We start from the raw sequence: 26,091 nt of genomic DNA, 5'->3' as shown, positions 1-26,091 counted from the left end.
GCCGATTCACCCAATAACCCAAAAATTGAAGGAAAGTGTATTAGTTGAAGCTGCTGGATTCCCCATGGCCGTGCAAGTGCCAAAATTAGTAAAAGAATGTATCGAAAGATACAATCTAGAGACAAAGCAAATATTGCTACCTGATCAGTCCATTTTGCTGTCTATTAATAAAGCATTGATGCAATCGGCATTTGGCATCCCAGTGAAAGAACAATAATGCGACATTGATTTCTCATCCGTTGCATCAATGTTCAATGAAAAGAAGACCCTAAGAAGAGAAGACATGCAGAGAACTTGGTTCTAGACACCTCACTCCAAAAACTCTTGTTGGAACCAATTTAAAAAGAGAGATTGTGGACATCTTGGCACTATTGCTAAGATTGAAAGGAAGGGAGGAAATCTTGGATTTCATCGAGAACCACTGCTTCTTGGTACATGCCATATGTGTTGACAGATTGTAGATCGATTAGGCTAAGATCATATGTGAAGAGCTTGCTTCTTGGCTAGGTTCGGCTAAGGCATTTGGGTAGTTCTATATGTCTTCATACTTAATATATGCCTTAGCCACACATCACCTCTAGCTGGGTCTTCCCAGTATCAAAAACTATGAGGAAAATATGAAGGTATATGAGTTCTATCCACACCTACAGCTGCAGAGGAGCTCTGAAGAATATGTAAAGGTTAATGATGCCTTTACAATGAGGTTGTGTCGGAAATTGCAAGGTTTCCCTGAGCACAGGTTTTCACCTGAGACTATTTTAGCTATAGGCCAATTTGGATGATGTTTCATCTAATTCCCGTCTTTCTCCTACCTGAGGATTGGTGCATTTGATGGTTTCCCCAAAAGACTTCCCAGGTATCTAGAGGACAAAGTTGTTCTTATTGAACTGTGCAAACAAATACTGGATGTGAACACCTTGTGTTCCAATGTGAAGAAGATGGTTGGTATTTCCTTCCCAATAGTAATAGGACCTTATTCCTGTGCTTCTAGATCTGATGCTCGGAACCTGGTCAAAAGCTTTGAGAGTAAGATTAAACTAACTAATTATGAGGTAATAAGGCCTCAATATGACCCAATGAACTTTGTGAGAGATCATCTGAAGCTTGGATATGCTCATAGGCATGTCTCGGATATTGAAGACTATTGGGCCAGATGCTATGATGAATACCAGACCAGGGAGAGGTATTGATCTAGGCTAACAGTAGATGAAATTAAAATGCATAATGATATTGTTGATGTTTCTGATCTTGCAGATGATGGTTCCTACATGCACCCCTCAACCTATGAGCAAGTCAAGAAAACTCATTGTGTCAACTCCGACTGAAGGTCCTCTTGTTGACACAATGGAAGTCCCGATGCGTCGAATCATCAAGAGGACAGACAAGTGGGTGGAATGGACTAGAGCGAGGAAGAAAATAACTAGAAGTGCAAGTTCTACCCATGGAGTAGTCTCCAGAACAGCTCAATCAACTGCTGCTACATCCACAACTGCTACTACTTCAACATCAGTTGGTCCAACATAGTCTGTCGGTGGAGGAGATCAACCTCCTGAAAAGAATATCCAAATTACTCCAACTTGTGGAGAAGGATCTCTTCTTGACATGGGAAAGGTTGGGGATGATAAGAAAAACATAGAGTAGGTTCAAGAGAAATCAGTGGCTAAGCCCTCCTCCCTTGTGCAAGTCACCAACTTGGATGGTGACAATAATCCCCTAGATGGTCAAGAGCAAGAAACATCTCAGCAAGGTGACACTCTAGCCCTCTCAATCACCAAGGTAACTGCTTTTCCTACTGCCATCTAGAGCAAGGAGACACCCCCAATGGCAAGGAAGCTCTTCAATCCTATAGCCCTATAGTTAGCAATCAATGTTCTTTCAACTGAGTCATGGTTGGACGAGACTATTGATTAGAAGAAGCGAAGATGTGAAGAAGTTGCCCCATCCAAGGACCTCATTATGTAAGCAACTTCATCTCAGCCAGCATCAAAGAAGGCAAAGAAGCAGAAGACTATAATGCCTTTGGCCACTGATTCTTCTATTGGTCATATGCTAGTAGAGATTGCAAAACCTTAGAAGGAGGGAAAGTTTCATTAACTAGCTACAACTGATTTCTAGATCAAAACTGTTGACATAGGCATTCCAATGCATGATTCTATAGTCAACATCTGGAAATCAGCAAATGATAAGATCGAGGATAGACTGGAAGACTGAAGGGCAGATAAAGAGGTACTCAAAGCCTCAAATAAGGAATTGATGGAGTACATCAAGGCTGCACTTGGAAGCACCTCTACAAGAACATTTGACCCAAGTGCAGAGGAAAATAAGGATCTGCTACTAAAGCTACAACAAGAGAGGCAATTTGGTCAAATTGGTTGTGCCTAGATTGATCAAAAGAAGGCCCAAGGTCCCCCCCTCATTGAGAACCTTGGGAACCTGCTGCTAGATACTGACAAATTGAGAGAAGCAGTGTCCAACCATCAAACCTCAATGCACAAAGCATTAGTGGGTCTGACAGAGCAATTAGCCTTGTTGCAGGAGGTAATTGATATGAAAACCAATGCTGCCATAACCCACGGGATTCTCAAAACAGGCCAAGAACCATTGCTTCATTGGAAATAATCACTGGAATTCATAATTGAGAGCTCAATAAGGTCTGAAAATGAGCTAAAAGATGAACATGATTTAGTGCAAAAAGTCATGGATAAAATATTCGAACCTGTAAAGGTGCTGCACATAGAATCATATATCAGCAATACTGGTCAATATATAGACATTAAGTGCATGAAAACTAAAATTCTGGCATTTGTGGAAGAAGCTATTGATCCATCAAGCTTCTAGATGTCAAAGATCCTGCAGCTTTTAGCAGCGGATTTTGTTATGAGGCGTGCATCGGAGAAGCTCCAATCAAAGATCTACAGAGTTGAAGAATTGATAGAAATGCATGATTACTGGATGATTCGAGCTGATAACATTCTCATCCCAGGTATTGACGAGCTCAACAGTGTAACTAGTGCAATGAAGGCATATAGGGCTAAGGTAGTGACCCCAAAGAAAAACTGATGCTTTGACACTCTCTTTTACAAGTGTCACCTCTCCTCTTTCTCAATTGCTAATATTGTAGCCATATTTGACATTTTTCTCGTAGGCTTGGACTTTGTAACTGAAAAATGACGTAGTCAATCCTGTTTTTAGCTTTAGCCTATTCAGAGATTCTCTGTAATGTAATCATCAAATGTAACTGGCCATTTCTAACAAGGGCCTATGAATGTAACTTTTTGAGGAATAAATTGGATCGGCAAATTATTATGTGGGCAAACCCCTGTAGCTGGGACTATGGTGTGAGAATCTATGTCTGCATTTTAATTTTGTCATTCATTTAAGTCTTCAATCTTTTTCAGTGGTTGTAAGCTTTACTCCCTTTGTTATAGTATTTCTTATTTCCCCTGTTCTGTACAAGTTAGTTTATTTGCATTTCATTGTTGTGTGAGAAGTCCAAGATTTGGTTAATAAGAGTGATTGATTAGTAAGCAGTCTAAGTATTGCCAAATCTCAGTCACTTGGGCAATTTGGGTATTGTCAGATTGATCATACTTTCTCTTCTTATGTAGTGTGCATTAGTAGATAGTTTAGTATTGTAGTTTTTTTCATTTAGAGCTAAAATAGATTGCATGATAGATGTTATATGAGCTTAAAAATGACTCATGCACATTCATGTTTGTGGAGGTGGTAAATCATCACTTAAAACTACCCTAGATTTTCTTGAAGTGTGAAGCCAGTCTGGATACACCTCTCTTGGTCTTTGGTTAAGAGCATGCCCCTCAAACCAACTAATCTACTAAAAACAAATTCATTGCAAATCTTTGCACTACAAGGGAGTTGTACCTTTCAATTTAGGGGTCTTTGATAGATTACTACATTGACCCATTCCGTCGTTAATCATTTTGTTTTCCACAATACTGGGCATATTAGAAGTCAAGGTATCAACCAAAACCCAAGGAAGACAAACTGTTAACCAACAACGTTTTTCTTTCTTGGTCAAATCTGCAACCTTAGTTTACTTCTTTGGCTTGTCTATGTCTCGTCCGCGGATTTTTGGCACTCATGACTTGTTTGTTGGTTGTCTCTATGTTTCCAAAGGCTAGACTTTCATCCATAAAGTTTCTTTTTGGTGTTTTTTTCCAAAAAATCTGTGGCATTTTCAATCACATTTTGGGTCGTCTCTATTTCCCATGAGATTATTTTGTGCCCTCACACATCGTTTCAGATTGGTTTCTGTTTAAAATGACCATTCGAGTAGTTGTGTTTTGTTAAAAACAAGATTTTTCTCATTCTAGACTGTTTTTTGACTCGGTTTTATAAATACAACCAGTCCTTTGGTCATCACCTTCTACAACCACCACATTTTATGTTGTAGAAGTCATTTCTCATCCAACTCAAACCGTGTTGGGTTTTCTTCATTGCATTTTTGCAACCTTCAACAAGATGACTGGGGTTTTTAACTTAAAAATCTTAGTTTTTTTTCCCAGATCCTTAATCTGCTTGCAGATTCTTGGTGGGGTTTTTGAGACTTAAACTAAGTTGCTTTCATATTTTTCTGAGCACCTAATTTTCATGCCTCAAAATGTTTGCCGGTTGAAATTTGATTCATTTATAGATTCTTGGTGGGTTTTTTGAGACCTCAACTGGGTTGTCTTAGAATGTTCTATGTGTCTCGGTTTCCAACTTTCTTTGCCTCAAATTCTATGCTAGCATATTCACATTGATATTTGTGCCTATACTTGCCTTTGTAAACATACTCATTTTTTGTACCTTGAAAAGTATCCAATGACATCTTTTGATCAACATTCTATTTGAAGATAGTCAAAAATTTAATGTCAAGAACTACAATACTTGGAAGCAACATATGATGACATTTTTTTATTATAGCTGTCTTGACAAAATTGTGTTGGACATAACTAAACGTCTCGAGGAAGTAAGCAAAGACAAGGATAAATCTTGATGAATAGATTTGAGAAGCTGTCATGCTCATCAAACTTTTTGTCACTGATCATAAACTACTGTAGGTTTTTTCGATAAAGCAATTGCATAAATTTGGAGCTATTTGAAAGGTTTGCATGAAACCTTGGACAAAATCTAAAGAACACACTCTTCTCGACCATGATGGATGGTTACCCCCATGGGAGCATCTCAATAATATCAAAGATATTCGTGTTTAGTTAGAAGCCATTGGACGTAAAATGGAAGAAGACATGGTGGTAATCAGCCTGAAAAGTCTTCCAACTTCCTATGAGCACTTTGTTGAAACTCTCAACATTGCTTGTACTCATTCTATTATTTCATTTTCTAATTTAGTATAATTCTTCTACAACAAGATCGCTGGAAACAACAATCCGATAGTGGTACCAACTTGTCTTCTACCTCTCAAGCCTTCTTAGCAAAATCCACAGGCAACTATTAGTTTTTTTAGTCATCTCATTATAATTCTTTTGCTCAATTAGTGCAACTACTACCATAAGTTTAGTCAGATGAAGTTGGAGTGCTAGAAACACTTAGTTTCTCAAGCCAAGCAATCTAGTTCACAACCTTAAGCAAATGCAATAGAGCACTCTAAGCTAGGTGAATCTGCCTTTTACACCCTCACGGCTAAAGACTTGTAGATCATGTAAAATCCTTTGCTTGGTATATTGATTCAAGTGCTTCCCGCCACTTTACTCATTGTTGGGATTGGTTCATAGATTTCTAACCATTCTTAGATTAAATAATTTTTGGAGAAGACTACACCATTGCTGATAGAGGCAATATCTAGATTCAACCTAGAGTAATGAACTTGATTTTCCTCAATTTGTACTATTTCCTAAGCATGAAACTCAATCCTATCTCCATCAGTCAAATTGTGAGACACTCTCCTCGATACGATGTGACCTTCAATTCACATCACTACAGTACCATTGATCAAGAAATTCAGTCCACAATTGCCATTGGTGTTGGAGATCATGTTCTTTCCAAACTTGTTGACTTTGGAGATTTTAGGAGCTTGTTATGGCAACCCATCACTCCTCTGTTAGTACACTCTAGCATCAATAGTATGGGCACTTTGTGCACTATCTTTCTCAATTTGTTCGGGAAGATCTTGTCATTAGGTTGTTAGAGATTCAGACCTAGAGTCTTGGAGTTTGCTGAGCATGTTAGACTAATAAGCAACATCACACTATTTTTTCCGATGATGACTCTTAGAGAGTTTCTAAGGTATCACGATTGGTTCAAGGTGATGTTTGTGGACCTATGGATACTTCCTCTATTATTGAGTCTAGGTATTTTTTTACTTTTTGTTGATGATTTTAGTTGTGAAGTGTGCAAGTATCTTCTTCGTAAAAAATCATGTGTTTGTTGTATTTCTAAAGTTCAAATCATATGTAGAAAGAGTTTGGTCAACACACTATTACTCTTAGAAGTGACAATGGAGGAGAGTTTTGTTCCTTTTCCTTCTCTCAACTTTGTGATCAATGTGGCATAAAGTGCCGATTAGCAACGCCCTACAGCCCTCATCAAAATTGTGTTGTTGAGTGTTGGAGCTGCACTATCACCGAATGGTCCAATCTATGGTTGAACACAAGCATGCTCCCAAGAAATTTTGGGCTGAAGCTGTTCACACTGGTGTCTATCTTCTTAACCACTCTCCTCTAGTGGCTGTTAAGAAACAAACTTCGGAAGAGGCCTAGTCAAGCCATAAGCCCATAATTAGTCATCTCAAAGTTTGTCTCCTTGCATTTGTCTGGATCCCTGATGCTGAACGCACCAAGTTAGATACCAAGATTCAAAAACTCATGCTAACTAGCTACAGTGATAATAAAAAAGCCTACCACTTGGTTGACATCGAGACTAATCATCTCATCTTCAGTTGTGATGTGGTATTTGATAAGATATGAGGGCCCTTTTAACCCTCTCCAATTATGAATTCAAAGGAGCAGTGCCTCCAAGCTCAAGACTTGGATATTCATCTCCCCTAATGGGATGGTTTCAGCTAAGAAAGCTCTAACTATTCATGTTCCAACCTCTCCTAGTTCCTTCTCCAATAGGCTCACCTAGCTATGCTTCCATGCCACTTGATTTTGCTTAGGATTCATCAACCTTTTTTTTTGATGATGATGATCTCCTTGCACCTCTTGTTTTAGATATTAGCACTTCTACTCTTTAGCAAAAATAGTGGGCTAAGATGATTTATGATCTTCATGATGATGATCTCATTGAAGGTAGAACTACTTGGAAAAGAGCAAAGCCTTCTAGCTTGGCAATTTTTGCTCTCACGGAAAACATTAATAGTGTGTATTAACCTCAAAAATACATAGAGACAAAAGGAATACCCAAGTGGGAAGAAGCTGTGTAGACTAAGGATCATAGCTTATTGAAAAATAACTCTTGGGTTCTATGAGATCTTCCTTTAGGAAAGAAACCCATCGATTGCAAATGGGTTTACAAAGTCAAATTCAAAGTTGATGGTACTTTAGATGAGTACAAGGCTTGTCTTGTTGCCAAAGGTTTCTCTCAATGGGAAAAATGACTCTGAAGAGACCTTTGCCCCCACTATAAAGATGAGCACCATCAAATTAGTCCTTGCCATGGCAGCTCATTGGAATTGGTAGGTCCATCAAATGGACATTGAGAGTGTGTTCCTGAATGGTGATTTACAGGAACAAGTGTACATGACGCAACCTCTCAAATTCAAGGTTGTTGGTAAAGAATACTAGATACTCAAATTTGTGAAAGCACTCCCTGGCCTTAAGAAAGCTCTTCAGGCTTGGTACATGGAAATTGATAAGTACATCTCAAATCAAGGTTTCCAAAGGAGTCCCTTTGACTCAAATTTGTATTTCAAGACTACTGGCAATCATATATATCATCATTCTAGTTTATATATTGATGATTTGATTATCACTAGCAGCTCCAAATCGTTGATTCAAGGAATCAAACAGAATCTCTATCAGTCTTTTGTCATGACTGACCTTGGACTTCCTCACTATTACCTAGGTGTCAAGTTTTGGCTGTAGTCACATCCATCTTTATCTCTTCATCCCGTAGTCTAAGAAATCATGGGCTCTGTTGGCCAAATTCAGAATCAAGATTGTAAACTTGCATCAATACCTATGGAGTTTGGTCTCAAGTTATTAGCAAATCTAGTTATCTTGTTGAGAATGAATTCATATTTAGACAAGTAGTAGGCACTTTGATATATCTCACCACCACTAGATCTGATCTGAGCTTTGCAATGAGTTACATATCTTGCTTCATGATTGCTCCCAATTCAGATTATTGGGGTGCAACGAAGCACATCTTGCGCTATGTTAGGAGCACTACTAATTTTGGTGTCCTCTATGGATTAACCAAAGATGCTCGACTTATTGGTTACAAAGACTTGGATTGGAGAGGCTTAGTTAATAACCAAAAGTCTGCTTTTGGGTATGTCTTCAATTTGGGAACATGTGCTATTACCTGAAATAGTAAGAAGCAACATGCCATATCTCTTTCCTCTACATAAGATGAATATAGGGGAACAATCAAAGAAGGATTGTAAGGGAGTTTGGCTTTGTAGGATGCTTTCTGACATCCATATGCCTCAACGAGGCCATTAACCCTCTTTTGCGACAATCAAGGGGTCCTCAAACTTGCCAAAAATCTAGTCTTCCATGAGCACACTAAGCATATTGACATTCATTTTCACTTTATCCGTCAATGGTTGACGATGGATCTGTGGATTTACAGTTTCTTATCAATGAAGAAGATAGCTATCAGTGAAGAAATTGTTAAGGTAATGTCATGCATGAGCAACTGATTTTTGACATTTGTGAAAATGATAAGAGGTACAGGGGGAGGGTTTAAAATTTTGGTAGTAGTATAAGCAATTACGTTTTTTGGATCCCTTGTACTCAGCTAGTGCTATAGATTTTTGAACTACTCATAATGTCAATGGGGAGGATGTTAGGTCTTTTTTAGGAGTGGTCAATCCTTCAACTAAAGGATGCCTTTCATAGAATGAGACTCACAATAAAGGGGCTTACTTCTAGTTAAAAGGTACTAGTCATTTGGGTAAATGGTGGAGTGACTAATATTCTGGCTGTTAATCCTAACCACCACAATGATAAGGATGACAAAAAAGAGATGCTAGGGCTTTTTCGGCAATGGCACCAAAAGGATTTCTCCCTCAAATTCCAGACAAATGGGTTTCCTTTAATCCAAAGGATGTTAATCAAATGCATAGGCAATGCAATGAGAAGCTTGCTAATCTTGCTAATGATCATGAGCTTAGGTGGGGAACAATTCAGGCATCAGAGAAAGCGGTTCCCTTAAATCCAAAAGATATTAAAGGAAATCAAAATAAACAGGCAAGAGTTTTCAAAACCGTGTCCCGATGAAAAGGGAAAATAAGGTCCATCAAGCAAAAGTCAAGCAAAAATAATTTCAAGGGTTACAATCAGTTAAAATTGCAATGGAGATGTAAAGACATCATTCAATGTGATCAACCTCAACAGAAACCTTCCCCTTCAACAACTCTCCACATAAGGCCACATTGAGATAGCAAGGTTTTGTCAACATCACATTCTCTCAGGATCTTCTGCTTCCTCAAATCCAATATCGACGACAAAGGGCTATTATCTAGTAAGTTTTGGAGTCTCTCATTAGAGATAGATGTATTGAAGGCTCTTTTATTTGAGGAATGAAAAGGAGTTTCTCAAGTTCTCTATCTAGACTACTTGAAGGGCATATTCTTTATACTTTTTCATTTAAGTAATGGGTGTGTTGCAGTTTTTAAAGTAAAATCCTGGGTATTTGAAGGATCTGGTCTATGCATGAATCCATGGACTCCAAACTTTAAATCTCTTGTTCTTGAATATTGAGAGCTTGAGTTGATAGAAATCATGTCAGATCACATAGGAATCTTTCTCAAGCTTGATATGTTTTTTTTCAAGATCCTTCAAAGCCCATTAGGTTATGTATCTTATTAGATGTTACTAAAATACTCCCAAGTCAGATTCAAATACTTTCTAAGTTTGATAATGAATTCAGATTTTATTTTTTGTAGAAAATCCACATAATGCATGTGTTCTTTGTCATTCCCTGGAGCATAGAAAAGATGCTCGTTCAACTTCTTACTTGGATCATAGTAAAGCTTCTTGTCCAAATCCTTAGGGAGTTGTAGGAATTGAACATGAGTTTCATCCATCTCGTAATAAAAAGACGGATTTATAATCTCCATTGGGTAAGATAGTAATAATGGATTCATAGGGAGGGCATGTTCTCTCCCAGAAGCCAATTATCAATAATACATATACTCAAGAGGATCAGTCATGCAGGCATTCAGCTCTTACTCGAGTTAAGAAAGGACTTCAGCTTCATCATTCTTATAAAAGACTGGAAATGTAAACATTATTGCTTTTGTTTCTCTCAATTATTTCGATGCTCTTGTCCGTCAATTATTGGTGTCTAAACATCCCATTGATGTATCACTAAAGCTTCAGAGATCAAACATGTTAAATTTTATCATCTTCTCACGAACAATTGTAGCCTCAGCTATTCACAGATGGAAAATATTCTACTGAAATTCCTAATATAGAAGTGTCTAAATAGGGGAACACTCCAGATAATTTGGATGAAATGGCTGAAAAAGTACTTTATTCAGCAGGTTCAGATTTGTTTGATGAAATAGCATAGGAAATGTTACTTGATGAAGATGAAAGTCTGCTTGCTTAGGAAAGTCACTTCTAACTGTCTAACACTCTTGAGGTTTTAAAAGAATATCATCCAACTCCTTGATTTGATTTTGAAACACAAAAGGAAACCAACATGGATTCTGATGTTCATACATCGCTTGATTTTGATTATTCACAAACTCTTCTGAGACATCTTTTCAGAAGTCTCCTATGAAGCAAGGGAGAAAATCACAAAGGTTGCTAAGTTCAAGAAAGAGATAGATGCAGGAGGGCAGACTACCTTGGATGGGAAATTTTCAGTAAACAAAAGATCGAGTGCTTGTTCTCCTCAAGTATAATGAAGCTGATATCTTGGAATGTTAGAGGTATTAATGCCTCTGACAAATGATGTCACAGACATCATCATTTAAAATTATTTACATATTAGTGAAAACAGTATATCTTTTCCTTTACTACCTTTTTAATCTCCTATTTCCATTGTAAATGTAATTGATATTTGTGGTTTACATTGCTGCATCAACGTAAGCTTGGTTTTAGTGCTTGCCCAACACATATTACATAAAATCATATATCAAAGGTGAAAATTCCATAAAAGAACTACCTTTATATACCTTATCAAAACCATGTTTTACATGAATACATGAATCAAATATAAGCTTCCATGACATTATATAGATCATTGGAAATCTGATATTTATTAGTGATTTTGTAACACTTTAACAGAAGTGGAAACAACACACACCTTGTCCTTGTAATTTTCAAGAACTGCATTTACAACGATGCTACCAGTTTCTTTCTGCCGTAAATAAGCATGAATAAAATCTACCAACTCATGCATAGGAGTATGAACCCCTGTAGCACAAACACATATCACAACTTTGATTAAAAATCCACTCATAACCTTGAAAATCATGGCTTGTAGAACAAACCTACTAATTAGAGAAGCCATAGAGAGGGAACGATATGATGAGAATAACAATAGAAAACACATCTACATCTCATAGGTTCTTCAAATGCACAATTGGAAATCAATTAGCGGAAATTATGTAAATTGAGATTAAATAGTTATGTTTATAATGAAAATAATTCTTTGAAATGCTTGCTAGATATCTCTTTTGAGACACTACTGTTTTTACCAATCTAAGTCAAATACAAATCCTTTGTATAAGGATTTTATGTCTTGTCATTCTTCAATGAAATGCATTTTTTTGTTAGTATGCATACAGAATATAGATCTGGGTGTTGGCTACAGATCCAATCAAGTACAATTGCTAAGTTTTGATGTAGAATTCTTAACATCCCTCTTTCTTCTATATTTCTTTCCTTTCCTCATACAGTTTTTTTAGAATTATTGGTCTTCTCCCCTCTGCTCAAAAAAGAGAGAACTACTTTACATATAAATTATATCTACTTGCATCTTTGCTTGTGCATTCAAATTTGGAATATTCCAAAGCATCAATGTTATCAATCATTAAATAACACAAACAAAGGAATATAATTTTCTTTGATAAATGGTTCTAAATTTAGGATGTACTAGTATTATAGAAACCTCATATGTCGCTTGCTATTAACCTAGAAAATATTTTCACCAGTTCTGCATTACGAAGGCATGTCTAACTTACTCATCCACCATTGCTACCCAAATTGCAAACTAAACATTTGGGATACCCATTGCAATGATTTTCCAAAGTTAGTCAGTCTCAAAAGTTTGAAACCAATTGTTTTTCTGTTTATGAGAACAATGTGAAATTAATTATATGTCAACATGTCTATGTCAACTCATGTTCACATTGGGGGTGTAAAGTCAAAATGTTCCAAGTGTGGTATTATCCATGTGGGACCCTAGTGATCCTAGTCGTGTCTTTGGTTTGTAGTTTGGTTGCAGTTGTTCCTCTTTCTCTTGGTTGTGCCATTCATGGTCTGTTTGGGTCTATTACAATCATATTGTTTGGGCAACTTTTTCTTGCTTTTGTACAAAGGTCTAGGCGCTTTCAAAATTCTTTCTTACTCAATTCTAAAAACATGTCTATGTTTAGGACGTAAAATTATAGAGAACATCTATTCACAATAGTAAATAAAATAATAAAGATTCAAACTTAATGATTTTGCATTTGATAGTAGAATGCTATTATTCTATGTCACAGGGTTCGCCGAATTTTTGGCTTCAGGTTCGAAATTCGGTGAACCCATATAAAATATTTTAAAAACGTCTAAATTCGCCATGAAATTCGTACGGAGATGTTATCAGATTTTTGGGCAAAAAAAGCTTATAAAACGATGCCCATGGTCTACTGAAATGAATCCAATCGTATCTGAACCTAGGGAAAAAGGATTGTCTGAACATTTGAATATCTGAACCTAGGGAAAAAGGATTGTCTGAACATTTGAATATCGTGAACATTTGAATATCATAAAGTCACTTAATAAAAATAAAATAATTTTTGGAAGCTTCTAGATTTTGGGCCAACTTCTTGAGGAAAAAGTAAAAATAGACATCATGGGCCTCATTCTCATCATCCAGGAATTGATGATTGTTTGATGTGATTATTTGGTGGAGAAGCCAGCTAGGGTTTCAGTCATTGGAGAATCTTTGGGGACGAAAACCCTCATTGGTTACGCAATTTTGAGGCTGTGAGATACTAGCTGAATTATTGTTGATTGTGGGCTTTACTTCAGAAGTCCAATCTTGTGCTTCACGGTGGAGATTATTTGAGTACAATAGTTGATGTATTATTCTACTTGCAACAATTGATGTATTGTTGCATTTGATGGAGAAGTTACTTCAACAATTGATGTATTGCTGAGATTGATTATGTTATTGAGTAGGATCATTACAGACCTTCATAATTTTCTATCATGGAGGTTGATCAGCCTATGTGAGTCTCATGTTTTTGCTCATACCTTTCGATTGAGGAGGCCAATCATTCTGGGTATTGTTGCATTCAATTCCTATCGTCGAGACAATCATCTTAGGGGCAAATTGGAAGGCGTTTGGTGCTGCAATTAATTATCTAAACTTTTGCCAGGCAATAACAGGGGCAGTAGTTTGAGTATTTCAATTTGAGCTTGGAAGGTGCCTATCACATTGGATTTTTATTATTTCTTCATCAACAACATTGGGCGTCATCATTACCAAGTTCTTCTTGCATTCACTAAGTAGCATTGTCATCATAGACATTTTAATTGTTGCTATAAGTGAATACTCAAAAAATCAAATTTGGCACTATTGTCAAACAATTGTAAGCCAAGAGTCTTGACCAATTCATAGCATTATTGTAGTAGACATTTTATTGCAAAGAAGGAGATATAAGTTGTTGGTCAACTACTATTGTAATTGAATATGTTATTGCCATTCATGATCAACTTATTAGTTTGCATGCCAATTGTTTGTCAAAATGTCAATTGGCTGTAGGTTTTTTTTTTTGGCATAAATAATGTTATAATTATGCATACCAAATGTTTTTTAAAATACCAATTGGCTGTATGTGCATAAATGTCATCTTAGGTTGCATCCAAAGTGTTTGTCATAATTACTAGTTGCTGTAGCTGCATATTGCAAGTAGTTTTAGTCACATATTTGCATTGAATATTGTCAAAATAAGTTGCATATTCATGTTAGGTCATTGTTTAGTCAATTTAGAGTCATTTGTAAACATTCTCATTAATGCTAATTGAAGAAAAGAGTCATTAAAGAAAACTGAAATGTTATATCAGTCATATGACCCTTGTATGTGAAGTGTTTGACGAAATTATTCGAGCCTTCAATCAGCATTTTAAGGTCAGATTTGAGCAGGGTCATTATAGTGGTATCAAAGCTCTGATCTTGCCATCCTGTGGGAATTGATTTCATTATTCGTATGAGATTATTATTAGAGTGATCAGTATTTCTATTTTCCAGCCATGGATAGATACAGGAGGTTGAGTTCGAGAAGTCGACACAGTAGTAGAGGGAAGAGAACAGAGTTAGAGGCTTTGGTGGAAAGTGTCGAGAAATTAAGATTGCATCAGCAACGACTTGCAGAGATATTGTCGGATCCGGCTATAGTTGACAGGGCAGCGAGATATTTTACTTCTGCTTTTAGTAGGCCGACATTGGGTTCGTAGGGGAGAAGACTTGAGTTTTCTCCGGCCGCTGATTGTGATGCTGATGTACCATTATCTAGTTCAGCACCTGCTATTACCATTCGTAGTGCTGATGATAGTTTTGTTGCACCAGACTCAGTGGATGTTTCTGTGCCATTGGAGGGTAGTAGTGTCGAGCATCACTAGGTTGAGGCTCCTAGAGTAGTTATTGTGGGTTCTACAGAGGCAGTTGATGTTGTAATCATCTCTGATCATTCAGATTCTTCTTCGGAGGGAATTGTCATTAGGGATGTGTATGTCAACTTTAGTAGCATGGCTCCAGTTCAGGAGGCAATGGCTTCCTTAGATAGGCTCGAGGCTTCTATGGAGTCTCCCAGTGGTGTACTTGGTGATCAAAGTATTACAAAGGGGACACTTGATTTCAGTTTGGGCTCCAGCATTGTTGGTGCACAGGTTGACGATGAGTCATGTGTACAACGATCCGTGCCTGTAGTTGAGATTCCTACAGGTAATGTGAGAGTTGTTAGTATGGACACATCTGAGGACACTTTCGAGGATTCTGTGAGTTGCATTGGTGACGATGCCCCCTATATGATATTGAGTGATGTCTGTGAGGAGAGTTTGAGCTCTGACAGTTTTGATATTTATGATAGTAGTCGCAGTATGGGTTTAGTATAGGAGACAGTGTTATATTCCTGTGCTGAGGATGTGAGCATGGAGATTTCTAGTGACGACACTCAGGATGGGAGTGTTATAGATGTTTTGTCTCATGACACTCCAGGCTACAATATAGCTTATCCACAGGTCGAAGTCGAGCTGTGTACGTGGTCAGAGTCGGTAGAGGAGATGCAGTTAGAGGATATATACACTAGCATTCCAGATTCATCTGTTGCTGTGAGTGAGGATGATGAGTGCTATAGTGTATTTGGATTTTTATTTCTGACTTTGGGCATAGATTTAGCGTCGACAGTTGGTGGAGATGGGTTCCTTGATTCAGTGTTGTCAGAACCCATAGTTGAGGATGAGGTAGAGTCTGAGTGGCAGGAGTTTGTTTCAGCCAAGGCCACCTTGTCAGTTGAAGGAGTTACTTTGTCAGTGACCCCTGATGATATTTGTTTGGACTTGGACTCTCAGTTAGTTGCAGAGGATGAGGGAGCTGGAGAGTGTGATGATGAGATAGTTTCAGCAGCAACTTCTTCAGAGTTAGACGGGGATGAGTTCGATGCTTGCGTTCAGAGTGTGGAGGTGTACTCAGATGTAAGTACACTAAGCACTGGTGATCTTGAGGGGAGTTCGTTTGATTCAGCTTTCTCTCATAGTGTGGACAACGTATTTGAGACTTTATAGGAGGCCCATAGTGCAGAGTCACCATGTGATCGGCCAGTTGAGAGTTGGCGAGAGAGATATCGCTACTACTCTTGAGCATTTTGATATCACTCGTTATTTGTTGGCTGTTACTGGTTGGGGTGCTTCTATGACAGATGAGTCCAGCGGTGGTTACTTTTCTTTGGTAGAGGGTCATGCCTTGCGTGAAGCTGTCAGGGTTTTGAGACAGGATTACTTACAGTTGGTAGCCAACCATGATCACCTGGTTGAGTGGGGGAGTACAGCCTATGAGGCACTCTTGGATCATGAGGAGGAGGTGAGTGAGCTTACCCAGGAGCTCATAGCGACTATTGAGGCTTTGTAGGATACATAGCGAGATTTATAGGAGTCGCAGTTTCAGTTAGAGGAGGTGACCGTGGAGTTGGAGCATTTGCGGTCTACACCAGCCCCAGACCTAGTTCATTTGTATATTGAGGTGGTTGGTGGTGAGTACGCTCTTGCAGTTGTTATTGAGGAACATGTTGTTGGGGTTGACACACATGTTCAGGATTTGGGAGTACGTGGTCCTGATGAGTTTGGGATACTAGTGGAGTCGAGTCTCTAGATCGATTCTTCTCACACAGATGACAGTGTGGTACAGTTGGTTGTGCCACCTTTTTAGAGGGATCAGTTGTGGTGTGCGGGGGAGTATGTTGATGCTTCCTCGTACAATTTTTACTGCACTGAACCGTTCATGGAGTATTTGCTGGATAGTGTAGGTGTTCATTTGGACTCGCATAAAGTGTTAGAAGGTGTTCTCATCCGAGGTACTAGTGCTATTTGCAAATTGGTTGGGGAGATTATAGTGATCCTTTCTACTATGCTACCTCACAGGGATTTTGAGGTGGGGTTTGTTGAGCGGATTGCACAGGGTCCTATCCAGCCTACAGCCACTCGGAGTCAGAGATTGGAGCCATCTGCTAATTCCCAGTTTAGTGATGGTGAGCCAGTAGCAGAGTTTGGGGGTTCCTAAGGCATTATACGGTGGGGTATGCTCATCATTTTTCTTTTGACCCAGAGATAGAAGATTTGATTTCACGCAGGTGTAGATCAACTCCAGTTTCTTACCATCCACTATGGGATGGATTGGCACCATTTTTTGCAGATGGAATTGGCAATTGCAAGTTACACAACTTGCAGTATCGACACACCCAAGACAATTTATCAAAGATTGGATTTGGTGGCAATGACTCAGGTACCTATGGTTGTTGTCATATCCACAGTGCAGTTGGGTGCAAGTGTCAGTTAGACAAGTGTGAGTTTTAATAGAGTCAATGTTTCAGTTGGCTTGAGTTCCGCAGAGTGGTTCATTCTATTAGCATCTCCAGTTGGTTTTTTAGATGATTTCGTCAGTGATGTCAGTTGTTTGGGTGTTGAGTGTAGTTTCTCAGTTGCTAATTTTTGTACTGTTGATGCTGATGATTTCTTCACAGGAGCTGTTTGTTGATGATTGGGACATTACACAGGTCTTTACTTCGGATCTAGGCGGAGGATAATGGTACTTGTTGCTGAGATTGCTTGGGGACAAGCAATTTCAGGAGGGGCAGATTGTAATGTCCCCGTTTTGGAGGTAATTTGATTTAATTAATTTAATTAATTAAGTTGTCCAAAATAATGAATATTTTATGAGGATGACTAATTAATTATTTTAATTAAATAAATAAGTGGTATTAAGTTAATTATTTATTAAGTTATCAAATAAATAAATATTAAAAGGTAATTTTATATTTAATTAATTTAATAAAGTGACTTAAATAAAATAATATATCATAAAGTCACTTAATAAAAATAAAATAATTTCTAGAAGCTTCTAGATTTTGGGCCAACTTCTTGAGGAAAAAGTAAAAATAGACATCATGGGCCTCATTCTCATCATCCAGGAATTGATGATTGTTTGATGTGATTATTTGGTGGAGAAGCCAGCTAGGGTTTCAGTCATTGGAGAATCTTTGGGGACGAAAACCCTCATTGGTTACGCAATTTTGAGGCTGTGAGATACCAGCTGAATTATTGTTGATTGCGGGCTTTACTTCAGAAGTCCAATCTTGTGCTTCACGGTGGAGATTATTTGAGTACAATAGTTGATGTATTATTCTACTTGCAACAATTGATGTATTGTTGCATTTGATGGAGAAGTTACTTCAGCAATTGATGTATTGCTGAGATTGATTATGTTATTGAGTAGGATCATTACAGACCTTCATAATTTTCTGTCATGGAGGTTGATCAGCCTATGTGAGTCTCATGTTTTTGCTCATACCTTTCGATTGAGGAGGCCAATCATTCTGGGTATTGTTGCATTCAATTCCTATCGTCGAGACAATCATCTTAGGGGCAAATTGGAAGGCGTTTGGTGCTGCAATTAATTATCTAAACTTTTGCCAGGCAAGAACAGGGGCAGCAGTTTGAGTATTTCAATTTGAGCTTGGAAGGTGCCTATCACATTGGATTTTTATTATTTCTTCATCAACAACATTGGGCGTCATCATTACCAAGTTCTTCTTGCATTCACTAAGTAGTTTGCATTGTCATCATAGGCATTTTAATTTTGCTACTATAAGTGAATACTCAGAAAATCAAATTCGACACTATTGTCAAACAATTGTAGGCCAAGAGTTTTGACCAATTCATAGCATCATTGTAGTAGACATTTTATTGCAAAAGAGATATAAGTTGTTGGTCAACTACTATTGTAATTGAATATGTTATTGCCATTCATGATCAACTTATTAGTTTGCATGCCAATTGTTTGTCAAAATGTCAATTGGTTGTAGGTTATCTTTTTTGGCATAAATAATGTTATAATTATGCATATCAAATGTTTGTTAAAATAACACTTGACTGTAAGTGCATAAATGTCATTTTAGGTTGCATCCAAAGTGTTTGTCATAATTACTAGTTGCTGTAGCTGCATATTGCAAGTAGTTTCCATCACATATATGCATTGAATATTGTCAAAATAAGTTGCATATTCATTTTAGGTCATTGTTTAGTCAATTTAGAGTCATTTGTAAACATTCTCATTGATGCTAATTGAAGAAAAGAGTCATTAAAGAAAACTGAAATGATTTATCAGTCATATGACCTTTGTATGTGAAGTGTTTGACGAAATTCTTCGAGCCTTCAATCATCATTTTAAGGTCAGATTTGAGCAAGGTCATTACACATCATGAATCTTGGGAATGCGTTTGGCAAGTACATTGAAAATGAATGGAACATACAAAAATGTGTCACCTCAGAGGTGATCCTAACCCAAAATTTTGTAGGTGTGAGGTCATGCGTGACCTTTCATACTGTTGTGTAGGGTTCTGTAAGAGCCCGTCTTATATAGCCTTAGTATCTCCAGATTTCTAATTATAGAGAATTGACATTTCGTCAAACATTTTGTATGCGAGCCGTCTTGTTCATTTTCTGAGTGTTTGTTTCAAAACAGTAGATTAATAGTTCCAGACTAATACAAATAATGGATGCATAAGCAAGCTTTCAATCACTTGTCATTCAATATAACAACCAAATAGATAGTTTTGACAGTTCAGATCTCATTTTTAAAACTGTTGTTACCAGTCAAAATTACTACTGGTACAAAATCAGTTCTGATTTGAAATAACTTCCCTTTGATGATACTACTTCATGCCCAAAAAAAGCTCAAATGTTTACTGTTCATGATCAGACATAATAAACAAGGCCTTTTTATATACCAAAGTGTAGAGCAATCACTTCCAAAATTGACCCATCTGTAACTCCAAATATAAATCCCAATATGCATGCTCCAAATCCCTAAAGGCTGCAAGTTTATGTAGATTGGAAATTGATGATGGGTAATGGTAAGTAACTTATACAATAGCACACTACTTGCAGTCTATGGAACAATATCTTCGAGGGAAGGCTTGTTTAAAGAAGAATCACCAGAAAATTGAAATCTCTCTCCAATCCCAAGTGACAAACATGGTCAAATGCAAAATCCAGTCTCTAAAGAACTATTAACAATGATTCTGCACTTTCAGCAGACCCCTCAATCAAACTTAGTTTGGCCTAAGATTCTGTTCCCAACCTATGGATCACTCACATAAGCTCTATGCCCTTTTTCTGGTTTCTGTTTAAGATAACGTAGTTGTAAATCATACCAATTATACTCTTAAACAAATTTTAGCTAATAGGTCCCCTAACTAGACAACAACTTGGAAGATTTCACAAATTCCAGCAGCATATATATGTCAGCTCCTTCAATGTTTGTTGTTGGAAGTTGTGTCACCTAGTCATTGTAATCGGTCTGCTTGTTGGCCGACCAAATTGTCTAACATGTTTTGCATGTATAGGATCCTTTGATTCATCACCCATAAATTTCAGCAACTTTTGATTTTTTGATATTCTAGACCGGCTTTGCCTATTGCCTTGAGTACTAGGTCCGGATGGGGTATGACTCCCAAGTTTGGTGTGGTTGACTAAAAAAAATTGTTCTAATGCTGACACCCCTATGCCGTCTTGACACTTTTGGCCGCAACTTGTCCCTCACGCATCTATCTTCTTCTATGTGCTCTTCACTATCCAGTTCTCCAACCTTCAATCCCTTGAACTACCTTCGATATGTAGCTTCTAGTTCTGCCCCTTGAAAGTCTTTACTTCCTGGTGGTGTAAGGGTCAAATGTTCCAACAGGTGTCAAGCATTCTTGACTAGTTCAAATACCTCCTCACCTTCTACACTCCCCCTTCAGCACAGGCACCCTCTTCGACACCTCCGTGAATATGTACATGTTAGTACCCCCTTCGACATAGGTACCCACTTCACACCCTTTGACCCTTTCTGGATATCCTTCACATAACCCTTCTACCCCTTCAAATAGTCCTTCAACAAGCTTTTGTAGCCATCGTGTCTCTCTGCTTGATCTTCCAATCTTAGTGCCTTTTGAATGGCCTCGTAGTTGTCTCCTTGTCCCCTTGGGATATAGTTTATATCCTTGTTTAAGGTTGTTGGCAGTAATTACTCCCTTTGTAGGGTTGAGGATGTGTTGTCGTCTACGAATCTCCTCACACTCTCTCTTCCTTTCGATTGTTCTCCTCGTGTCATTGTAAGATTTGTTGATGGAAAAAGTGTTGTACCATTAGCCTTGCTAAGTGGCACATCAAATGGTCCATCGCTGGACTCACCCCTAATGAATTCCTTACCAAACTTTCAAGAACTTCCACTCGTAATTGCCTCCTTTTAGACATAAGATTTATTAGAAACTAGCAATATATTCATATAATCTACTATCAATGCTCTTTCTCCTTCAAACAATTCTTCATTATTGCTACAACTTAGTGGTGCCTTCATCTCTCACTAGTTGGCCCATTATATTATTTTTGCCATTTGATACCCTATCGTCATTCCCAATTAATCTAGGAAACGATGACAAATGTTTTTCCCATAGGGCCTATGTTTACAATAGAATAAAATGTCTATGAAACTTAATAGTAAACATAAACAATGTATTTGAGAGAACTCAAAAATGTCTATTCATTGCTTCAATATCATTACAATATATTTTAGAGATAGTATTATTACCACACATAACATTCCATAACATGAAGTGAAGTATAATACCTATATAAAGAGGTGTTGAGTGCCAACCATTAACAAACATTGGCTAACTACAGATCCTCAACAACTCCTCTTGACAACCACACTTCAACTAACAAGTGCTAATCACTCGAAACAATGTTTGACTCTTCAAAATAGCCGAGTTCTTCAAACAAAAAAATACTTTAAAACTTTAATCAAAAGCAATATGCAAAGATCATTTATTTGCTTAGACAAATGAATACCAATCTAAGAATGAAGATGCTTTAATGAATGCACTTGAACTCATGCACTGGACATAAGCTCGATACTTTACCTTTCTTTACATCCCACGACTAAGGAGGATGCCATTCGCTTTACTGGTTGTATCTGGATGGCATAGCCCCATGATTGGTGGTACCATGGGTTAGTGTCATTGTACCTTGACCAGATTGTATCATACCAGGAGTTTGCAGATAGATTGTTAGAGAGATTTGATAGGAAAGAAATCGAGATTTATTTCCGTGAGTTGACACAATTGAGATAGACTTGAGGTCTTGAGTCATTCATCAATGAGTTTCAGTGCTTATTAGTGATGGTGTGTGACATTTCAGAGAGGAGACAGGTGGTGCTATTTATTGACTAGTTGAGCCTCTTAGAGGTTAGGTTGAGTCCCTAGATCCACCTACTTTGCAAGAAGCTATGAAGAAGGCGAGGAACTTAGAGATGTCTACTCCATGAAGCAAGTTTGCTCCTAAACCTTCTACTTCATATTATGACAATAAGGAAGCCCCTAAGAAGGTTGATAATTTTGATTCTAAGAGATCTATGATAGTCCCTTTAGATCAAGAAACATTTAATGATTCGAGGAGGAAGAGGCTTTATTTCTGTTGTAGGGGTCCTTATAACGAAAAACATGATTGCCCTTTAAAGCCTAAGGGTAAAAATAGGATGATGGAGTGGTTTTATGATAATGAAGAGAGTTCTGATTTTTTGGAACAGCCAACTGAAAATGAACAAGAGACACACGAGGGAGTAAATATTGCCGAAGTTATTGATGATTCTAATCTCAAGGTAGTGTACCTTTCTAGCATGAGAAAGGAAGGATCATTCAGATTGCATGGTTTCTTGGCAAGGCAGTGAATTATTGCTCTTTTAGATATAGGCACCACTCATAATTTTATTGATTTAGAGTTGGTTTCCAAGATGGGCATTTAAACTGAGGAGTTTGAGGGCATTAGAGTATAGGTGGCTGATGGTTACACTCTTAAGTGTAACAAGATGCTTATTGAGCTTTCCATGAAGCTAAATTATTATGCATTTAAGGAATATTTTTATTTTATCAGCATGGGAGGTAATCATGTTGTTCTTGGTATGAGTTGGTTACACTATATAGAGGACATTTATCTTAACACTAAAAGGATGGAAATGAGGTTTGCTATGGATGGTAAAACTCATATCCTTGAAGCTATCAGGAAAAATAATTTAAATCTGATTTCAATGTGATGGATGTAGTGTCTCATTGATCCTGATACAATAGATTGGGTAGTAGAATGTAGGATGTCACCTATACTTGATGGGACAGATAAATTAGCTTATCATCCAGAAATACAATAGCTTAGAACTAAACACTCTAAAGTGTTTAGTGATTTACCACTAGGCAGATCACCTGATAGAGACATAGAGCACACCATTGAGTTAGAGGAGGACACTAAGCCCCCATTATGATTACTCCTTACTAGTACCCTAATTGTCTAAAAGATGAGATAAAGAAGCCTACTTAGGAGTTTCTCTCTATGGGTCACATAAGGCCAAGTAAGTCCCTTTTTGCTTCATCGGTTATTTTGGTTAAGAAAAATGATGGTACACTCAAAATGTGCATTGATTACTAGATGTTGAATAAAAGGACTATTAAAAACTAGAATCATATCCCACACATTGATGAATTACATTGGACGTGCTACTTCTCCAAGATTGATTTGAGGTCTAGTTATCACTACACCAAAATTCGGTGTAATATTCCCTTTTTAGAACATTAGAACAGTTAAAGTTAAATTTATGAAATATTTAGTTTCTCTTATGAGAGCTTAATGCAGATTAATAAAAGGGTCAATTTAACATTAAAGGGGCACTAATAAGAGACAAAATGGCAAGAAGACAAGGAGACAAGGCAGGGGAAGCCGAAGAGTCATGACATTGAACATTAAAAGGAGAAGAGATAGTTTCATTCGAGATGCTTGGATATTGATTTGGTTTGAGATTTCTCTTGGAGAAATTAAGCTTCAGCTTCTATTTAGGATCTGAGGACGCAAACCCTCATGTTCTTCTTCGGTGGATTGGACGTAACCCCAATTCATCATTTGTTGTGGATTCATAGCTGAGAATTTTTTAGTTTCTTTCCAATTTGACTATGTAACTACATTGAAGATTGGATTTTTGATATCTGGTTATTGTATTGGTGATGTATAATGCAATAATGTATTTTGACTTATTTTAATGAGCATTTACTGGTACGTTGCTGGTTTTATTTGCAAAAGATACATGTTATTTTCTGAAAATTATTTGTGAGTAAATTTGGCGAAAATATGCAATTGGGATATTACATTGGGGAGCAAGATGTGGAGAAGACAACATTTAGGTGTCATTTTGGTCACTTTGAGTTCTTAGCCATGCCTTTGGATTTGACTAACCCCTGTGCGACATTCTACTCTACCTTGAATAGAGTCTTCCACAGTGAGTAGAGGAGATTTGTTTTGGTTTTCTTTGATGATATTCTTGTATACAATAAGATGTGGGATGATCATGTGGTGCAGTTGGATACAGTGCTGTATATTTTGGACAGGGCTTCCTTGTATGCCAAGGAGTCCAAATGTGCCTCGGGTATGACAAATTTATTTTATACTGGGGATATTATCAGTGCAGAGGGAGTTTGCATGGATTTTGATAAGGTTCATGCTATACTTGATTGGCCTACACTGGAGAGCCTGACACAACATAGAGGCTTTATTGGTTTATGTGCATTCTATTGTAGATTCGTGGCCGGTTTCTCTCATCATGTAGCTTCCCTTATTGATTTGACATGTAAGGGTGCTTTTGAGTGGACCTGTTAGGCAGAGAAGGGCTTTGAGAAGTTCAAGAAGATTATGATATCGTGCCCACTACTAGCATTGCTAAATTTTTTAAGGGCTTTTAAGTTGCATTGTGATGCATAAGGTGAGGGCATTGGTGTTGTTCTTCCCCAGGATTGCCATCCTATTGCATTTGAGAGAAGGAAGCTCACACATCTTGAGGGATCTTCTAGTGCTCATATAAGGATATGCTAGCCATTATGCATGCTTTGTCCAAGTTCAGGCAATATTTTGTTGGCTGTAAGTTTTGCATCAAAACTAACCATAATAGCCAAAAGCATTTCCTTGGATAGCAAGATCTCAATGAGAGGTAGAAAAAGTGGGTCAACAAGCTTGAGTCATATGATTTTGATATTTTCTATATTATGGATACTTAGAATGTGGTTGCTAACATATCTAAGGATTTGACACTTCGTCAATGCTAATTATGCTAGGGATAAGTGGACATTTGGTATTGTTGATGGCAGTGTATAGGACAATAGGTATACTCTTGTAAATGAGTTGATCATTTACCAACTCATTTACAAGGGAAGGATTTTATAGGTCTTAGGATCAAGTGTCAGGTAGATTGTATTGCGAGTCTTTCATGATTCTCCATTGGTTGGACATCCCAAATTCTTTAAGACTAGTAGGTAGATTTGGGAGAAGTTCAAATGGAAGGGCCCAAAGTCAGATGTTTGGTAGTATGTCAGAGAGTGCCCAAGTTTTCAGCAGATTAAACAAGAGTGTACATATCCAACCAATTTTCTATAGCCACTTCCCATTCTTGAGAGGAAGTGGAAGTGTTTATCTATTGATTTTATCGTGGGCTTTCCTAAAGCTAAAGGCAGAGATTGCGTTTTTGTAGTGATGGATCGCCTCACCAAATATGGGCACTTCTTTCCTATCACAACTACATTTTTAGTGACATAGATAACTGAATTGTTCTTCCAGGAGGTTTTAGGTTGCATGGTTTACCCTTGAGCATTGTTAGGGACCGAGATAGCCAATTAATGAGTCACTTCTGGCAAGGTTGTTCGGACTGTGCAAGACAGAGTTGACTCCGAGCACTAGTTACCACCCTTAGATTGATGGCCATACTAAGATTATTAATAAGTGGGTCGAGTGCTATCTATGGAACTATGTGTTAACACAATGAGTCTAGGTGAAGTGGATATACTTGTGCAAGTATCGCTATAATTCCACTCACCATAAGTCTATTTAGATGTCCCCTTTTAGAGCTTTGCACGGGTATGATCCCATGAGTTTTGTGGATTTTTATTTAGCGACAGTAGGG

At 37.6% G+C, this 26,091-nt stretch overlaps 1 protein-coding gene across 2 annotated transcripts in view; it reads right to left on the bottom strand.

Annotated features, from left to right (window-relative positions):
* LOC149548246 (DNA (cytosine-5)-methyltransferase DRM2-like) overlaps window positions 1–26,091 on the bottom strand; it is a 105,057-nt gene that overhangs the window by 14,250 nt on the left and 64,716 nt on the right. For both annotated transcript variants that reach the window (XM_089792296.1, XM_089792297.1), the window contains one exon: window positions 11,446–11,555. In XM_089792296.1, coding sequence (XP_089648422.1) covers window positions 11,446–11,555 — 110 coding nt within the window. The remainder of the gene's footprint in view (window positions 1–11,445; window positions 11,556–26,091) is intronic.

This window comes from Cupressus sempervirens, chromosome 7 (assembly GCF_028749045.1).
Source record: "Cupressus sempervirens isolate cs-2001-9-10 chromosome 7, ASM2874904v1, whole genome shotgun sequence".
Lineage (NCBI taxonomy): Eukaryota > Viridiplantae > Streptophyta > Pinopsida > Cupressales > Cupressaceae > Cupressus > Cupressus sempervirens.
This window is presented reverse-complemented; position numbering and strand designations above follow the sequence as displayed.